This window comes from Bos indicus x Bos taurus, chromosome 7 (genome assembly GCF_003369695.1).
Source record: "Bos indicus x Bos taurus breed Angus x Brahman F1 hybrid chromosome 7, Bos_hybrid_MaternalHap_v2.0, whole genome shotgun sequence".
Taxonomy (NCBI): domain Eukaryota; kingdom Metazoa; phylum Chordata; class Mammalia; order Artiodactyla; family Bovidae; genus Bos; species Bos indicus x Bos taurus.
In genome coordinates, this window is record NC_040082.1 from 92605942 (window position 1) to 92625349 (window position 19408).

At 55.0% G+C, this 19408-nt stretch overlaps 2 protein-coding genes across 2 annotated transcripts; one reads left to right on the forward strand and one right to left on the reverse strand.

Moving 5' to 3' along the window:
* The first annotated feature begins 7 nt into the window (after positions 1–7).
* CRB3 (crumbs cell polarity complex component 3) lies at positions 8–3054 on the forward strand. Its single transcript, XM_027547450.1, has 5 exons — positions 8–110; positions 334–515; positions 1478–1566; positions 2075–2218; positions 2557–3054. Exons 2-5 carry the CDS (start codon positions 434–436, stop codon positions 2626–2628), a joined length of 387 nt encoding a protein of 128 aa, XP_027403251.1. The 5' UTR covers positions 8–110; positions 334–433; the 3' UTR covers positions 2629–3054.
* Positions 3042–12509, reverse strand: DENND1C (DENN domain containing 1C). Its single transcript, XM_027547438.1, has 23 exons — positions 12389–12509; positions 11496–11560; positions 11370–11413; positions 11168–11217; positions 10332–10451; positions 10180–10249; positions 9919–9999; positions 9766–9831; positions 9610–9663; positions 9387–9497; positions 8464–8564; positions 8312–8357; positions 8104–8205; positions 7889–8014; positions 6813–6917; positions 5956–6046; positions 5815–5855; positions 5269–5340; positions 4625–4669; positions 4447–4554; positions 4175–4254; positions 3820–4027; positions 3042–3708 (listed from the first exon to the last, which is right to left on the reverse strand). The coding sequence occupies exons 1-23, from the start codon at positions 12403–12405 to the stop codon at positions 3115–3117; spliced, it is 2397 nt and encodes a 798-aa protein (XP_027403239.1). The 5' UTR covers positions 12406–12509; the 3' UTR covers positions 3042–3114.
* Between the last annotated feature and the right edge of the window lie 6899 nt (positions 12510–19408).

The following is a 19408-nucleotide window of genomic DNA, read 5'->3' on the forward strand; positions in this document are numbered from 1 at the left end:
TGAGCGGGCGGAGCTGGAACTGTGCGACCCAGCCACTGACCGACGTACCGAGGGTTCGAGCGAAGGACCGGCATCCAGACCCAGAGCGAGGTCGAAGGTGCCCGGACCAGGTAAGGAGGCAGGTCGTGCGGCTGGGCCTGCCGCCCCCTCCCCTCTTCCCTCCTCTTCCCCTTTCCCTAGCCCAGGAACGCGCCGCCCCGAGTTAAGCTTTAATCTCTGACCTCTGGCGGCGGGGCGGGGCGGGACTTGCGGGTGGCCAGCACGGGTCGCCCCTCCCAGGGGCCTGTGCCTGGATCCGGCCCCCTCCCCCACGCCCTGGCCTTTCTCCTTCAGCTCCCAGGTGCGGGGTCGAAGGTACCCCCAGCCGGAGATGCGGTAGGAGCGGCCCCCGCGACAAGCCCCTTCCCTGTGCCACCAGCCTGTCACCCGGCCCATGGCGAGCCCGAGCCTGGAGCCGCTTCTGGCGCTCGGCCTGCCACTGCTGCTGGCCCGCTGGGGCCGGGTCGGGGGGCAAGGTAGGTACCGGTCCGGGACGCTGGGGGTCTGGGCTCTGAAGAGCTATGTCCCTGGAACACGGAGAGGTCAAGAACCCAGGTGCGGGCATGTGATGCCTTGGGAGCCGGAGTCGATAGAGTCAGAGCTGGAGGGTTAGAATTTCTGTGTCCTTCCGAATTGGAAGGTTGGAGTTGGTCTAGGAGAATTCCTGAGTTGGGTGGAATTGTGAGCTGCTGGGAGAGGAGGCCTGCGGGCCGGAGTCTCAGTAAGGTTGAGGACTCTGGGAAATGCGAATCAGGAGGAAGCCTGCCTGGGGCTTCAGGCCCAGGTTGAGCAGACTGGCCTGAGGTCTGGACCCTGCCTTTTTGCCCTCTATTCTAGTTTCGGGTGCCTGGGGGGAGGTGTGTGAGTCAGACACTCCGGGGAAATACGGGATCCGCCCAGCTCCTTAAGGGCTGAGGGAGGGCCGGGGAGGTGGGTTGTCGAGGTGGGGAAGGGCTGGGTTTCCAGACACTATCCATTATAATAGCCCCCAACTCAGTGCAAACTGCAAACTGCTGTTGGTTGATTACTCGCTGCTGGGCTACCAGGGGTGGGGGTCCCCAGAGAAGCAAAATCAGTGAGGCCATCCCCTTCATGGAGGGTACCCACAGAATGAAAGACTCAGAAGGGCAGAGTTCTAGTGAGGGGAAATGCCCAAGGATGATGAAGATGTTTCCAGATGGAAAGGAATAGATGGGGGTTCATTTATCTTCTCTGGAGCTTCCCAGATGGCTCAGCAGGTAAAGAATCCACCTGCCATGAAGGAGCTGTAGGTTCGATCCCTGGGTTCGGGAAGGTCCCATGGAGGAGGAAATGGCAACCCACTCTAGTATTCTTGCCTGAAAAATCCGGTGGACAGAGGAGCCTGGCAGGCTATACAGTCCATGGGGTTGCAAAGAGTTGAACATGACTGAGCAACTTAGCATTGTCTTCTCTACAGATTCCCCAGCAGTTTCTACGACCTGGTCCACAAGTGTGAACACCACCACTACGCCCTCTGGCCCCAGCCCTGGTTCCAATGGAGGCCTGGTGAGTTGAGTGGGGAGGGTGGTGTATAGGGGAGGAGGGCGGAAGGGATTTTATTGAGGAGTCCCTCAGGTAGCAGATGGGAGGGCCTAGACTTTCAGGGATGACTGGTTGGGTTTGGTAGGGGGAGGCATTGGAGAACCCTATGGGAGAGATCAGAAGGCCAACTTGGCAAATGGGGAGACCAAGAATGCCTGGAAGGGAGTGAGCAAGAATACCCTGCCTGGCAAGGTCAGGAGCCCCCTGTGCCTCTCAGGCAGGGGGAAGGGGGAGCTAGAAGCTTAGGTGTGGCAGGCACTTGGAAGGAGGACCCCAGACACAGCAGGTGGAAGAGCCCAGGAGCCCAGGTATGATAGATGGGGATCAGGAACCCTGGGGGAAGGAACCCAGTCACCCAAGGTGGCAGATGTTGGGGGAGGGGATTACCATCCCTAGAGGCTTCTCCGGGTCAGGGGGTGGACAGGATGTCCAGATTCAGGGGTAACTCACACCCATCCCCCCTCCCCCACAGTCACAGGAGGCCACCACCGCCATCATCGTGGTTTTCTCTCTCCTGGCTGCCGTGCTCCTGGCTGTGGGTCTGGCCCTGCTGGTGCGGAAGCTACGGGAGAAGAGGCAAACGGAGGGCACCTACCGGCCCAGCAGTGAGGAGCAGGTGGGTGCCCGAGCTCCACCGCCCCCCAATCTCAAGCTGCCGCCTGAGGAGCGGCTCATCTGAAGGCTGGGGCTGGCCGCAGCCACCAACACTGCTCAGGACTGCCCGGCACTCGCTCTCTCACAGCCACCGAGACACCGGCCTCTGATGGTTCCGGAGGACTTGGGGGGCCGCGGGGCACCTGCCGGGCGGGCTCTGCGAAGCATGCCGCCTCTGCTTGACTCTGCCTGCAGTTGGGGTGCCAGGGCTGGGGACCCACCTCCTCGCTTGCTGCACCATCGGTTATCTGTCCCGCTGCCGCACAGGCCCGACACTCCCCCCCTCTCCTTTCCTTTCAGTTCTCCCACGCAGCTGAGGCCCGGGCTCCCCAGGACTCCAAGGAGACGGTGCGGGGCTGCCTGCCCATCTAGGTCCCCTTCCTCTACCCATCACCCTTCCTGGTTGTGTGACCTTGGGGGAAGGCAGAGCCCTCTCTGGGCAATCAAACCCACCCAGTGCTTAACAATAGACGGGAAGAAGGTGCTTCTAAGACTGTGCCTTTGATGGCAGGGGACACTGAGGCTGCTCATTTTACACATATATCTATATAGTGGTGGTGAGATATTATAAGACCTTCCTGTGGGCTGGTAGGAGTAGGAATTAGCCTAGATGAAGGAGACTCCTACAGGGCACATAGGCTGTTGGAGGGCCCTAGGGGCTGGGAGGGCTTCCTGGAAGGGAGGGGCTTTTAGCTTCACCTAAGAGCCAGCCTGAGGTTGCCTCTGGAGGGGAGGTGGTGAGTGGTGTGGGTTTCTGAGCAAAAGAGGGCTCCCAGATAAACTCGTCAGGAAAATCCAGCTTTGGGCTCTTGAGGCTTTATTAACAAGGGGCCAGAGTCTCTCCCAGATCCTTGGTCCTTAACCTTCAAAACACTTTTTAAGCTCAGCGACTCTGGGCCCGCTCCTGGCCTGGGGCTCCTGCCAGTTGCTTGCAGGTGCAGCTGGGGACCTGGGGGCTTCTGGCTCCTCGAGGGGCTGGAGGTGAACTGCGAGCAGGCCCTCTGAAGGTGAGGCTCCGGGGTTCTCTGAGGAACCCGGATCCGAGACAGAATCAAGGGCTTGGGATGTCCAGGTAACACCCAAGTTGGGCTCAGGTCGGGGGCTTTCTGGAGGGCTGGGCTGGCTGGGTGCTGCCAAGAGCTGGGAGCAGGGGTCCTCCTGGGCTGTGGGATCTTCAGTTGCTTCATGGGGAGGGGAGAAGTGGGGAGGCTGGGGCTCTGTGGGAGAGGATCCAGGGTCCCCTTTGCTGCTGGGGTCTGCAGAAGCTGTCAAAGACTGGGATGGAGACTCAATTTCTGGGCCAGTCTCTGAGGGCAGTTGGCAAGTGGGGTGCTTCCTGGAGCTTGTGGCACCCAAAGGCTGAGGGGTGTGCAGAGGCAGCAAGGACAGGTGCTGGGGCTCTGGCGGTTTGTCATCATCCGCTTGCCAACTCGATCTTCCCGGTATGTCAGGCTGGGTAGGGGTGGGAGATGGGCAGGTTGCTGGCCTTTGGATGAAGCAGGTGCTGGCAGGTTGGATGGACAAATGGGGAAGGACTGGGGGGCCGGGGAGTGGGGCTCTCACCAGGCTGAGGCAGCTGTCCAAGTCCTCTCTGTGGCAGCAGTCTAAACTCTGGCTGGGCCGCAGGCTACCAGTCCGCGTGGCTCTCGTGCTCAGGCTATCCAATATCTCACTTAGCAAATCCAGTTCTTCTCCAGACCCCAGGAAGCTGCCATCCAGCGCTTCCTCTGCCCACGGGTCCTGAGCATCCTCTGGGCTCAGGGAGGGTGTCCTGGGTGAGGATGGACAGCCTCAGGTTCCTGCCCCAGACCAGCTGCCCTGAAGTGTCTGGAGTCTGGGGACCCACTTTCCCATAAGTCTTGGCCCCCACTTCCAACACTACCCACCCCCCCGCCAACCCCCTGCCTTGGAGTCTTACCTCTCTTCCAGGGACTCAGAAGGTTTCTCTTCCAGCCTAAGTCTCCTGCTGGGGCGACTCCTAGGGCGAAGGGGCCGATTCTGCAAAGGACACATTTGGGGGCTGGGGGCAGGGCCTCAGGAGCTACAGAATTGGGGGGCTCTGTGAATGGGGGATGGTGTGGGCACCCCATTTTGGGGTAGTTGAGATGTCTGGTTGGAGGCAGGGAAGGAGAGAAGGATGTGGTGATAATTCCAGGTGTGTGCATTGGCACTAGGTGGGACGGGGCTTACCTGTCCAAAGTGCTGGGTGATAGGCAGGCGCTGCTGCAGGCGATCTGAGCGGCTGGTGAGGGAAGGGGCCCTCAAGGAGCCCCCCCTCTGCAGGCCAGAGTCCCCTTCCTAGGAAGAGGGTGGGTAAGCCAGGAACTGCTTCCCCCCACTGTCCCCTGGCATTGGCCACTGACTTTACCTTGTACATGAGAAGACTCTGCATACCCTTCAAGCCGCTCTTTGCCTATGGAGGAACCGAAAGAGTGATTTGACACCGGCATTTGAGAACCAGGCCCTCCACCCCTGAGGCCAGATTCATCTCCCCATCTGCTCATGGGTGACTCAAAATACATTCAGAATCCCCCTGTACCAGCTAAGGCGTCAATACAAACATGCCTCTTTGACTAATACAAAAGGAATATTCCCTGAGGAGATAACCCCCAAATGAAACAGGCAGCAGCAAAGCCGGAACGCCGTAAAAAGTCCGTGTTCAAAAGCCGAGCAAAGAATAAAAATTCAACAGACGGTTCCAAGCTGCGGGAGCCGGTCCCAGGAAACTTTTGGATTTGGGAGAAAAACAAAACACTAAGCGTGGAAGCAGAAATGTTAGTGTCTAAGAAGGAATACCCCAAGATGTTTGCCAAAGAGTCCTGGTGATCATTTTTAAATAGGAAAGACGATCTGACAACCGTGAAAGAACACAGTCAATGGAAAATAAAAGTAGGAAACATTGCAACTGGTTTAACTGCTGGTTCAGTTCTGATAAATTGTCCTCTAAACGGAAGGTTAAAACATCCTCTGGCTTGGTCACCCTGGTAACTGGTCTGTCCACCCCAGCCTCACCGAGCGGTACATGTTCCTGACAGCTGGTTGGGTCTTGGCCTTGACGGAGTGCAGAAGGGCACCACCACCTTTCTGTGGAGAGAAAGCCAAGGCAGAGAGGCATAGGCATATCCTAGACCCCACCTGCCCACCTGGGCTGTGTGTTGCTGGAAAAACCCTTTTTCCTCTCTGAATCTTCTTTTTTATTAAATTAAAAAACTGAGTTATAATTTACATACCATACAAGTCACTTGCCTTACTTGCGCAACTCAATGATTTTTGGTAGGTTTACAGTAGTTGCATAACTATCACCATAGGCATAGAGGTTTTTTGTTTGTTGTGTGTATTTTGTGTGTGTGTGTGGTATGTCGGATTTTAGTTCTCTGACCAGGGATCAAACTCCCCTGCCCTCTGCATTGGAAGTGCGGAGTCCTAACTGCTGGACTGCCGGGAAAGTCCCTCTCCCTGAGTCTTGATTTTTTTCACCTCTTTCTATAAATGGGCATAGTGAGGATGGCTATGGGTTTAATTTAATCCTGTGATAAACACTAAAAGTGGTATTACTACCTTCAGGTTGTCTGCCCAAAGCTGGTAGGAGCGGAGTGTCCCTGCAGAGAAGAGAGCAGAGAGCATAGCATCTTCAGGGTGGTTGGGCTTAGGTGGGGGTGCTGGTGGGGTGGAGGCTCTGAGGCCAGGTGCAGAGCTTACCTGAGGAAGCCCCACTACAAGTGATCTCCTGTTCGAAGAGGTCTGAGAAGCCTTCACCCGTGTTCAGCTTCTCCAGTCGGCCTTCGATGAACTGGGGGTGTGGGAGAAACAGGAAATCAGGGTGCCCCAAACATTAGAATGCAAGTTCTAGGGATCTACTCCTATCAAGACAAGACATCCTTGGCCCCACCCTTCCCCAACATGAGGCCCCAGGAGTCTGGAGCCCATCTCAGCAAGTCAGAGGTCCACCCCTCCCCACCCCAAGTCAGGATCTGTCTTCAGGGACCAGACTCTGTCGCTCACAGGGTCGGAGAAGTAAGATTGCCACTCCACACATGCCTGCCTCCTCTCAGTGACCCTGGGAAGAGGTCGACTCCACCTCCAGGGACCCTAGAAGCCAGTTCGCCCTGAAGGACACTAAAGTTCATCCAACTTTCTTCCCAGAACCCAAAAGTCCGGTTCCACCTCCCCCTCCCCTCATCCCTGGGGTCCAAAAGGCCGGCCTGCCTCCCCTCCCCGCAAAGGGAGTCTGACATGAACCTCCATCCTCGATCCAGGAGGCCCCCGCGTTAGGACTCAATAATTTGGTTCCAGCCCAATCTCCTCAGGGACCCAGAAGTAAAGCTTATCCCTAGGAACTCAGATCAGGGGGCTTCCATTTTTAGAGACCCAAGAATTCATGTCTCTCCCACCCCGGAGACCCTGGAGTGGGGGATCCGGCAGGGCCAACTCTCTCCCCGCCGGGTGAACCCAGTCGTCCATCCCTCCAGCCCCGGCTCCGCCCTCTGGGATGCGCGCACCAGCGCCCCTAACCCCGCCCCTCCGGCCTCAGCCCCGCCCCCAAGGCTCTGGCCCACCTGTTTGAACAGCTGCAGGTGCACAGCCCGCCGGTGGAAGGCCTGCAGCGGCGCCCCGGGTTTCTGGGCCAAGAAGGCTTCTTCACTGAAGGTGACAGGCTGGCCCTGGAAGAAGGACTCGAATTCTAAGCTCCTCGCGGCTCTCCTGGATCCCTTATTCTGCCTTCCTTATTCTACTGTCCATCTGTGTAGCTAACATTGATGGAGTGCCTCTGTGTGCTTGAACTCCATCAGGACTTCATGGGCAGCAGGGAGGACCTGGGCTTTTACCCGGAGGCGGGTGGCAGATGGGACCTGACTCATGCTCCTAAGTGACCTCTGGCGGTTGCGAGGAGGTCAGACTATGGAGCGCGGGGGTGAGAACCCGGAGAGGGGACTTACAGTGACTCCATGAGAGCGCTGATTCAGGCAACAAACAAACAAGAGGGGCCAGAATGGAGTGGAGACAGAGGAGGAGGAGAAATGGACAGTGTCCGGCTGAGTTCAGGGGCAGAGCTGACTGGAACATCAGATTCTCAAATGATGGAACTCTCTGACAACCTTTTTATAGAACAGTTGTGAGAAACTGTGGGTAGGGGTGAGGAGGGTGTCAGGGTTGAAAGTCAGCAGATCAAAGCCCTGGCTTCAACACCCACCTGCTGTGGGTTTTCTCCAAGCCTTGTTTTTTTCACATGTAAACTGGGACCATAATAGTATCCCTCTCATTGTATTGTTATGAGCATTGAGATAATGACAGCAACTGTAAACCTCGCGTTTATCTATTGCGATGTGCCAAGCACTGTCCGAGCATTTCAGACACACATGACCTTTTTGGGTGGGGACTGTTGTGGTCCCATTTTACAGATGAGCAAACAGAAGCGCTAGAGAAGGAAATGGCAACCCACTCCAGTACTCTTGCCTGGAGAATCCCATGGACAGAGAAGCCTGGAGGGCTATAGTCCATGGAGTGGCAGATAGTCGGACACGACTGAAGCGACTTAGCACGCAAATGGAAGCTCAAAGTAAGCACTCCATAAAAACTGGGTATTATTATCCTGCAGGCACGGGGCTGCTCCCTTCTCATTCCTGCTACTCACCGGGCTGCAGACGAGAGCATCGCGGTACCCTCCGAAGAGCAGGGCCTGGGCTTTGAGGAAGAGACGGGACACCCCTTCCCCAGGGGCCAGAGCGACCTTCCTTAGCCGCAGCCTCAGTAGAGACACCTGGGGGACAAGGGGGCAGCGCTGAGCGGGCAGGTGCTGAGCCTCGCCTACCGGATGTGGCAGGAGGCTGGGGAGCGGGTGACACTGACCACGTCTGGGGGCAGCGCCTGCACATCGTCGAAGGGTGTCTCCAAGGTATTGGAGTCGACGTTCAAAATCACGACGTCCTCCAGGGCTTTCTCCCGCACTCTCTGCATTGGGGAGTCGGAGGGGGTGGCCGCTCAGGGCCCGAGGATCTCGGGCGGGGAAGGGTACACACTCCGCCCGCCCGTGCCTTCCAGGCCCGCTCCCGCTTACCTCAGCGAGACTGGCGTGCACTCCGATGAGGTAGGGCATAGGCGCGCTGTGGACGACCGAGGGGGCCCGGTCACGCAGGCGCCGTCCCCGGGTCCCCAGGACCCCAGGCTTCTTCCCCAAGCCCTGCTCCCTCCCCAGGCCCCGACCCTCACCAGCAGTAGTCCAGTAAATGCGGCGGCAGCGTGGGGATCAGCACGTGCTCCCAGTGCATGGGATACAGGAGAGCGCAGGACGCGTGGACACAGGAGGTCAGCTGGGGACGGGTGGAGGGGACCTTGGAGTCAGAGCCTGGACTCCCAGCTTCAAGGATTCCTCGCTGGGACGGTGGCTCCCCCGACTTCATTTCTCACGTCCTCTGTCTCCTGTCTCCCTCCACCCCTTTCCTCAGCGAATACTGGATAAGAAGTGAAAACTGAAATACTTTCACGTGAAGGCCAATAATTCTGCAAATTACAGTGTTGGGGGCTGGTGGTGCCAGGACTCGGCACGTGCTAGTCTCTTTCTCTCTAGGGGGCGAAGCTAATATTCAGCTCTCCGGATCACTCTCTTTAGGGGTAGGACAGCGACCCAGCCCACCAACCCCATCCTGAAAGAATTAGAACTAGGATTGAGCTGGACCTGGTCTCGCCTCTAGGGGTGGAGCAACGGTTAGCCTCACTGACCCCACCCCTAAAGAGGTGGAGCTAGAATTCAGTCCCTCCCTGGTCCCGCCCCTAGCGGTGGGGCCAGCATGCAGCCTCCATTTCCCCTGTCCTTCCTCTCTAGGGGCGGAGCTAGAATTTAGGCCTCCCTGCGCTCACCCTTTGGGGGGCGGAACCAGTCTTGTTCCGGCCCGTAGTGGGTGGAGCCTGGACTCAGCGCACCAAAGCCAGACTATACAGCATCCCCCTCGGATTTCCCCCAAGAAGGTGGAACCAGGGTTCAACGCAACCATGACCTTCAAAGGCGCAGAGCCAGGACTTTGTCCTCGGGTCTCGCCTAGTGGGGTTAGAGCTAGGAATCCGCCCCGGTTGTCCCGCCCCGAGAGGCCAAGCGAAGCCTCTGTCCCTCCCTGGCCCGGCGACCCCCGCCTCACTGTGCTCAGTTTGCTAGACGTGAGCAGGACCCTTCGCTCTGCTAGGAGGGCGGCGAACAGTCCCACGATGTTCTCGTCGGTCACCGCCACCACCAGCTCCGTTAGGTTCCTCTGAAGAACAGAGAGAGACGCTGGACACGAGGGACCACAGGATCTCACAGCCCCCTCCTGGTTTCTGGACCTCTACCCTCCCCCAGAGCTCCCTCCCGGGGTCTCCACTCACGTTCTCAGGAATGGATGGCAGGCGGCTGGAGTCGGGAGCCACGAAGCAGGAAAGCTGGCGGGGGATTGGGGGAATGGGGAGAGGGAGAGGACCGATCAGTCAGTGGATTGTCCTCACGGGGATCCCAACCTTCCAGGGTTCCCCATCTCTGCTCACCGACATGTTCTTCCCAGGGACAGGGGACTGCAGGCCTTCTGCACTGGCAATCCTCACTCCACTGCCCTGGGGGAGAGATGTACGGTGTACTCCTCAGGGCCTGGGTGCAGCCTATCCTGCCACCGGAGGTCCGCGGCCTCCGAGGGTACTCACCAACTCCAGACCTACTGAGGCCTGGGTCCCAGGAAGGGGCTGCTGCAGCAGATTTAGAAGAAGTTCGTCCACCTCTGAGACCTGAGTGGGGGTGGGATATCTGAGCCAGGACGTGGGTTGGGGACTCTGAGGGTCTTGACTCAGGCTGGATGGTCTGAGAGGAGTCAAGGGGCCCAGGTCAGGCTTGGGAGGCTAAGGGCTTGGGTGGTGGTGGGGCAGGGGGCTGGGACTCCTGCAGAAATGACGGAGGGTTGGTCTCACTTGGTCTTGAGCCAGGAGGTCCCCCACTGTGTTCAGCAGCTTGTAGAACACCTCAAACCAAGGCAGGTGGCTATGGAGAGTGGACACAATTTCCATGGAGTGCCCCTGGGCAGAGTCCCCAACCCCCACCCCCAGACCCCCAGCTCCCACACCTGAGGATACAGAGACAGCTGAGAGCACCAGCCCGCAGGCGGCAGAAACCAAACCTGCGGGTGCCGGTCAGATCTGTGAGCACGAAGGTGAAATGCTGTACAGCGGTGCTGGGGGTCTCCCTGGGAGCAGGAAAGGCTCTCAGAGACCTGGGCATCCCACCCCTGTGAACCCCCCTCCCCTCCATGCCCCTGGCAACGCTCCTCATACTGTGTCCATCAGTCTGGAGCCCTGGGCATATAGGTCCCTAGTTGACAGGGTCCTTGATTCTCTGAGTCCCTGGGTTCCTCTGTCCCTGGTTCTCTGAGTCCCTGGATCCCTCAAGTTCCTGGTTCTCTGAGTCCCTGGATCCCAAAGCCCCTGAATCTCCAAGCCTCTGGGTCCCTGAGCCCCTGGGTCCCTCAGTCCCTGGATCCCCTCAGTCCTTGGATCCCTAAGGCCCTGGGTCCCTGAGCTCCTGGGTCTCTGAATCCCTGAGTCCGTGGTTCCCTGAGTCCCTGGATCCCTGAGCCCCTGGGTCCCCGTGTCCCTGGATCTCTCAGCCCAAGGCCCTGGGTCCCTGAGGCCCTGGGTTCCTGGACCCTTGGATCCCTGGGCCCCTGGATCCCTGGGCCCCTGAATCCCTGGGCCTTTGGAACCCTGAGTCCCTGGGTAAATGAGTCCCTTTGTGTATAGGTCACTATTTGTCAAATTCCCTGGGTGTCTGAGTCCCTAGGCCCCTGAATCTCAGACCCCTGGGCATATGAGCTCTGCTATCTGAGTCTCTGGGTGTTTGAGTACTGAGGGTCCATGAGAGGTCTGGATCCCTGGGTCCTCGGGTGTCTGCTTCCTTCCATACCTTTCCACATCAAAAGGGAAGCAGAATTTAGGCACCATCTGCATAGACTCCTGGGGATGGAGAGAAGCACACACTGCTTGGCCACTCAGCTTGGGCCCCACGGCAGAGCTCCCGGCGGTGGTCTGTGGTCCCAGACATTGGGGCCCCTCCCCCAGGGGAACAGGCCCTGGCCCCGGGAGAAGAAAGGAGCCAGCCTGCATACCTGGTCCTGGAAGTCTGGGGGGAACTGCCGCAGGATGGGGGGATCTGCACGGAAAATGAGCCACTAAGTTCAGGGTCCCAGGCCCACCCTCCGTCTCCCTTCCCCCAGCAATGGCCCCTGACTCACCTTCCTGCAGGGAGGCAGGGTAGGCTGCTTCGAAGAACCAATCAAACAGGGCAGGGGGACCCCCTCTGTGGGACAGAAAAGGGTTTAGTGGGTCCAGGGACTTGCTTGTGTGTGTGCCTGCACATGTGCGTGACTGTGTGTGTGTGTGTATGTGTGTGTGTGCGCGATTCTATACTGTGTCTGCCTGAAAAGATCTGACTCTCCAGGTAAGACTGTGTGTGTGTGTGGCCGAGCCAGTATACCCCCCTCTTCTTGCATAGCCGGTCGGGTCACTGGGCATATGTGCGAGGCCCTGCCCCAAGACTTCATGGGGCCCTGGGGACTGATCCCAGGTTTCCTATCCAAGGAAAGAGGGCAGTGTGCCCTGATCCTCCTGGGAAGCCTGCAGTCTCTGCCTTCCTCCCCTGGCCCTCTCCCCACACCCACCGTGCAGAGGCTTCGGGGACAGAGAAAGAGGATGGGAGGGAGTGCAGACACACTGTCCCAAACATGGGGACCTCCTCACGCTGAGCTTCATCCTCACACTGACATAAATCCCACACAATTAGTCACACACACACATGGACACACAGAGTCCCCCTTCCCCCACTGCTGGCCCCGGAAGCCAGACTCCCCATCACTGAGATGTAGCAAAAGGCACACGCTCAGAGCAACAAACTTAATCATACAGAGGGAGAGGGAGAGAGAGACAGGGGAAAGTCCCAGATTGGCCTGAGTGTGCCTGAGAGCAGAGTCCATACTGTAGGCCAGCTGAGTCCTACTCTGATTCCAGCCACCTGCCCCTGTGACTCACGGTCCCTCCCCGGCTTGCCCCAGCCTTGCTCCCCTCAGCCCCAGCCCAGGCCTGGTCTGGGAATCTTGGTCCAGAGGATGGGAGAGGGGGCAGCTCTTACTCGGCTGTGGATCCCATGGTCCCTGGAGGGCTGGCCCAGCAGGACCCTTTCCCCAGGGGTCCTGGGGGCCTGTGCTTTCTTGGGGCTGGGCCCTGAGCCGCCTCAGCTTCCTGTGTGGCTGAGAGAGGAAGTTTAACGGGTGACGTCCCCAGAGGAAGGCTCCTGCCCCCACCCACTGTGAGAGACCCAGGCGTCTTGCCTTCTAGCCTTCCGCAGGATGGGTGGGCAAGAGGTCTGTAGGCTCAGAGGCCAGATCCCCTGCCAGGCCTGCCAGGATGGGCCACGTGTGGACCCCACCATTACATCCAAGCCTTCCCTTCTCTGTAGCAGCCCAGGACTCACAGTTTGCCTAAAGTGCTTCCTCTTCTCTTAACTCTTTTCCCTTTGGTCCATCTGCACTGGCCATTCCTCATGGGACCGCCAGAGGGAGCCAGGATGGAGAGTGGACACGGGGGTGGGGGGCACAAGGAAGGTGGATGGACAGCAGACAGAACACAGGCACCAACAGGCAACACACAATGGCCAGGAAGTGACCAACACAAACAGGCCAGAACAGTCACAGACCGCAGGCAGACACAGAGATACCCAGTTGTAAAGGCAGCACATAGTCACAGACACAAAGTGACAAGCACAGAGGGACAACACATACATAAAGAAGTCCTTGTCCATCCAGACGACAGGCGCAGGGGGATAACACACAGGTTGCACCCAGCGAACAGTTCCAGACAGAGACAACAGACACACACACAGAGACCACAGTTGTCGAGACAAATGGAATATCAGAGAAACAGAGCCAGACAAGAGACCGAAATGCACAGGGCACAGATGCAGAGCAGTAACAAAGGGACAGACACGGTCAGGGCTCAACCTCAAGTCAGATTCATAGCCGGACATAGTCACACACACAGAGAGACACACAGCAGTGTTGTGTGTCAGAGACACACAGTGTCAGAGACACACCCAAGCAGTGTTGCAGACTGAAAAACAGACAGACACCTGGGACAGTTGTCATGTTGAAAAACAAAAATCAGTAGACACACTTGAAAGCACCAAGGCAGGAGACATTTATGGTCATGCACATACATGCAAAATCCCACAGACAGGGACTTCCCTGGTGGTCCAGTGGCTAAGAATCCACCCTCCCAAATGCAGAAGGCTTGGGTTCAATCCCTGGTCAAGGAACTAGATCCCACATACCGCAACTAAGAGTTTGCATGCCACAATGAAATGCAGTGCAGCCAAATGAAATGAATATAAATATTTTAAAAAAAATTCCACAGAGTCAAAATGCTGCAGAGTTTTCAAGACTCCTCGGCTCCCTGCAAGATGTTGAGAATGTCTGTGTGGATGGAGGCGTGCATTTCCACGAGTCCACATGTGACCTGGTGTGGCTTGGGGTATCTGGGGTTGAACACGGTGTCCGTGTGCCTGTAGAATTTGTGTCTACTCCATCAGGCTGCGTGAGAATGTGGATGACTGGGGATTTTCCTTCTGTGCCTGTCCACATGACTGTGGGTGCAAGGGTATTTCCACTCTGGGTGGTGGGGGATAAGTTAGTGCATAAGCGTATGAACACACACAGAGATATATACATACAGACACAGCCCTCCAAGGCTTCCAGCCAAGATGTATATGGATGAGGCTGATCACAGCTCGGTCCCCTCTTTCTCTCCAAGGGGAGCTGGGTCCCAGCCAGGGCTGGGGATCAGGGGTACAAAATACTCGGGCCATCCCTCTCTGCTTCACCCTTTGGGGCCTTGCTATAGATTGCATATTTATGGGGCTCCTTGAATTTATATTGTGAATCTCTCTCTCTTTTTTTTTTTTTTTTGGTGTGAGGAACCAGGCTTGATGGATCCTAGTTCCCTGACCGGGCACTGAACCCAGGGCCATGGCAGTGAAAGCTTGGAGTCCTGACCACTGGACAACCAGGGAACTCTCAATGCTAAATCTTAACCCCTAGGGTGGTGGTATTAGGAGGTGGGGAGTGGGTCTTTCTTTGGAAAAATAATTACATCATGAGGGTGAATCCCATGAATTGGATTAGTCTCCTCTTAACCCTGAATATTCATTAGAAAGACTGAAGCTGAAAGCTCCAATATTTTGGCCACCAGATGTGAAAAGCCGACTCGCCGGAAAAGACCCTGATGCAGGGAAAGGTTGAGGGCAGGAAGAGAAGGGGGCAACAGAAGATGAGTTGGTTAGATAGCATCACTGACTTGATGGACATGAATTTGCCCAAACTCTGGGAGATAGTGAAGGACAGAGAAACCTGGTGCACTGTAGTTCACGGGGTCACAAAGAATCAGAAACGACTTAGCAGCTGAACATCACCACCACCAACAAACTCATAAAGGAGATGCCAGAGAGATCCATTACCCCTGCCACCATGTCAGGACATGGCAAGAAGACTGCCATCAGCGAACCAGGAAGCAGGCTCTCATCATAACTTCTGGCACCTTGATCTTGGACTTCCAGTTTCCAGAACCATGAGAAAGAAATGTTTGTTATTGATAAGCCACCCAGTCCATGGTGTTCTGTTAACAGCTGGAATGAACTAAGGCATAGCCTTTGCAGAGATATTTCAAATCCTTCTTCATTTCTGGAATTCAGTCCCATGGGCAGATCCATTGGGAGTGGGAATGAGAGAGGAGCGCATGCTCCTTTGCGAAAGTGGGACCCCATCTGTCCTTGTTTCTGCATCTTTTTTTGGCTGTGCTGTGCAGCATGCATGATCTTAGTTCCCCGACCAGGGACTGAATCCGTGCCCTGTGCAGTGGAAGCATGGAGTTTTAACTTCTGAACCACCAGAGAATTCCCCTGTTTCTGCATTTGTATCATAAGCAAACATGGTGCTTGTTTCAGAGATCCCACGAAGGTTCAGTGAGAGATTTCACGTGATATATTTAGTACAAAGTCACGCCTGAATCAAGCTTTTGGTGTGTTCTGTCCATGATTAGGGGAGATGGGTCAGGGAATTGGTTAAGAGAATAATTTTGGAGTTAGAGATACTTGGGTTCTCTAACATCTAACATCTCTGTGACCTTAGGCCAGTCATTTGACCTCTCTGTATTAGTTTTGTCTGGCTATGTAATCTATCACCCTATAGTTTGTGGCTTAAAAGAACACACATTTAGGGACTTCCCTGGTGGTCCAGTGGCTAAGACTCTGCACTCACAGTGCAGGGGGCCTGGGTTCAATCCCTGGTCGGGGAACTGGATCCTACATACCGCAACTAAGCAGTCCCATGCCACTGCTGAAGACCCCATGTGCCGCAGGGAATGTGCTACAAAGATCCTGACCTGACACAGCCAAATAAATAATAAATATTAAAAAAGCACACATTTATTATCTGAAAATTTCTATGGGGGCCAGGGCTCTGGACACAGCTGAGTTGGGTCCTGTACTGCGGGGTCTCTCTGCTGTAATAAGGTATCAGTTGGGCTGTGGTCCCTTCTGATGCCTCAACCGAAAAAGGATCTGCCTCCAAACTCATGGTGGCTGTTGGCAGGAGTCAGTTTATTGTGGACAGAGCACCCCAGTTCCTTGCTTGGCTGCTGACCAGAGGTTACCCTCAGGTTTTGTTTTGTTTTTTTTGCCATGGGGACCTTCCCAACCTGCTTCTTGCTTCCCCACAACAAGCAAGTTGAAAAGGCAATAGAGAACTCATCAAGGCAGAAGTCACAGGCTTTCGTAAACCAGTCTCAGAAGGAGCATCCCATCGCCTTTGTCATATCCTGTTGAGCAGAAGAAATCTCCGGGTCCAGCCTGTGCTCAGTGGGAGGGGAGAACACAAGGGCGTGAACAGGGAGACAGGCATCATCGAGGGTCATCTTAGAAGCCACCTTCCACCTTCCCTGTGTCTTTGTTTTCTTGCTTTATCTTTAAAATAATAAAAAAAAAAATTAGGGACTTCCCTGGTGGTCCAGTGGTTAAGAATCCATCTTGCAATGCAGGGGATGAAGGTTCCATCCTTGGTCAGGGAACTAAGATCCCACCTGCCTCAGAGCAACTAAATCCCCACACCACAACTACTGAGCCTGAGAGCCACATCTAGAGAGTCTATGCACCGCAGTGAAAATCCCATGTGCCACAGCTAGGATTCAACACAGCCAAATAAATATTTTAAAAATTAAAAAAAAAATTTTTTTTTGGTCACCACGTGGTTGGTGGGATTTTAGTTCCCCGCTCAGGGATTGAATTTCTGCCCAGGAGGCAAAGTTCAGGTCCAGGGACTGAACCTCACCCCTGCCGTAAAATCAGAGTCCCAGTGACTGGACCACCAGGGACATCCCTGTCTCCTTTCTTTGAAAGTGAGAAAACATGGGAATTCTCTGGCATTCCAGTGGTTAGAGCTCTGTGCTTTCACTGTGGAGGGCCGGGGTTCAAACCCTGGTCAGGGACTAAGATCCCACAAGCCACGTGGTGCAGCCAATAAATAAAGGAATACACTTTATTTATCATACATCTTTATTATTTATTTTTCGCTATGCCGGGTCTTCGTTGCTGTTTCTCGAGTTGTGGTGAGCAGGAGCCACTGTCTAGTTGCCATAGTTGTGGCTCCCGGGCTCTAGAGCACAGGCTCAGTAGTTATGGCTTATGGGCTTAGGTGCTCTGTGGCATGTGGGATCGTCTTGGACCAGGGATCGAACCCATGTCTCCTGCATTGGCAAGCAGATTCTTTACCACTAAGCCACCAGCGAAGCCCCATACATCTTTAATTTTTTTTTAAAGGAAGAAAAGAATACACCTCATAGTGTTGTTGTGGTCTCATTGATTCGCTTGCTCCTTCGTTCAGCTAATAATTACTGAATGTCTGTGTTGCATAAGCTGGTCTATACATGTGGTGAGCAATGTAGACAAGGTTCCTTGAAGCTTACCTTTCAGTGGGGTGGGAAGGGGACAGACAAAAGAAACTAGAAATAGACAAGATAATTTGCGTTAGTGATAGGTGCTATCAGGGAAACACCTGAAAGGAGAAAATGGAGGGAGAGTGACTAGGTATAATTTAGAGTCGCCAGGGCGAGGCTGCTCTAAGCAGGTGTCCTTTGACCTGAAACCGGCGGAGAAGGAGGAGCCAGCCATGTGCACACCTTGGGGAAGAAGGAGCAGGAACTGCATGTGAAAAGGCGCTGAAGCTGCGCTGAGCTGAGCACATAGAGGCCACTGTAGTTTCATCTTTAGGAGGGAGGGGGAAGGTGATCAAGTTGTCATCATCAGAGTAGAGACCAAGGTGAGAAGTCTAGGTTTCAGTCTGAGTAAGAGGGGAGTCGTGGGTGGGAGGGTTATTATTTGCATACAAAGGCTCCTATGAGTCCTGTGGGAGGAGGTCTTTGCACACTGGGGGAGGGGGAGGGGGAGGGGGCGGAGGTGGGGGTGGGGGTGGGGTGGCAGGCAGCGGAGAGCCCAGGGAAGTGATGAAGGGGATTGACTGGGTGAACAACAATGACGGCTTAGACCGGAGTGTAGATGGGAGGAGTGAACTCGCTCAGTCATGTCTGACTTTTTGTGACCGCATGGAGCCTGTCAGGCTCCTCCATCCATGGGATTCTCCAGGCAAGAATACTGGAGTGGGTTGGGGAGGAGAGGAGGGGTCAAATTCAGGACACATTTTGGAGACAGAGACAACTGGATTCAGCGAAAGATCTGAAGAATGTTTTGGGTCTAGAAAACAATGAATCAAGGCTGACTTCTTTTTTTAATCTTTTACTTTAAAAAAATTTATTTTTAATTGGAAGATAATTGCTTTACAAGAGCTTCCCTGGTGGCTCAGTGGTAACGAATCCACCTGCAATGAGGGAGACTTGGGAGATGTGGGTTTGATCCATGGCTCGGGAAGATCCCCTGGAGGAGGGCATGACAACCCACTCCAGTATTCTTGCCTGGGAAATGCCATGGACAGAGGAGCCTGGTGAGCTACAGTCCACAAGGATGCAAAGAGTTGGACATGACTTGGTGCCTAGACAACAATAATAGGGAGTTTTTCTGTGGCCATGTTATATCTAGGATAATAAAGACAGTCAAGCTTGCTGCCTAGTTCATCAGCTTTCTGGTCCACCATCCAGTGATGTGCTGAGCCTGCTGAGATGGGGGTGGCTGCAGGCTGGATTTCCCAGGCTGTCTTCCTCCTGGCTGTAGTGGGACGCAGGGAGGGGGCTGGGGCCCCATCCGGAGCTGGTGGTCCAGTGGAAGAGCTGGGTGGGAAAAGTTGGTTGGCTTTCAGCATCCCTCGCTTTCTCTCTGTCTCTCTCCCTCCTAGTTTGCCTTCGGGTGTACCAGAAGCTGGGGGGAAAACTACATTGCCCAGAGTTCTTTGCAGCTCTGGTTCTGGATGCTGATTAGGTTCTACCCTTGAGTAATGCTCCTGAGAGATCTGGAATGTAGAAGTGAGACAGAACAGTGTGTGTGTGTGTTTAATTATTTAAAAATAGTTTTAAGTTCATTTTAATTAATTTTGTTCAGTGTCCTAGTGGACCTATCTCTGTGGCTTTGTGAGTGTTGGGGTGGCGTTTTTTAACTCAGTTATTTCCGGTGGCAGCCCTCTGATTCTCCAGTCTGCAGAGGAAGCAGCTCCCAGGGTGGTGTTCCAACCTATTCTAGGGCTACACCAAAGAGGGCCTCATAGGCAGCAATATCAGCATCACTTGGGAGCTTGTTAAAAATGCAGTTTCTCCCCTTCCCCCTGCCCCTTACTGAATCAGAGATTATAAGGTGGAACTCAGGAAGCTGTGTTCATGCAAACCTTTCCTGCTGACTCTGTGCTGTGCTGTGCTGAGTCACTCATTGTCATGTCCGACTATGCGATCTTGTGGACTGTAGTCCATCAGGCTCCTCTGTCCATGGAATTCTCCAGGCAAGAATACTGGAGTGAGTTGCCATTGCCCTCCTCCAGAGGATCTTCCGGACCCTGGCATCAAACCCACTTCTTTTATGTCTCCTGCAGGTTCTTTACCACTAGCGCCACCTGGGAAGTCCCCTCGTGACTCTGCTGTACATCAAATTTAAGCAGCATTGGCTTAC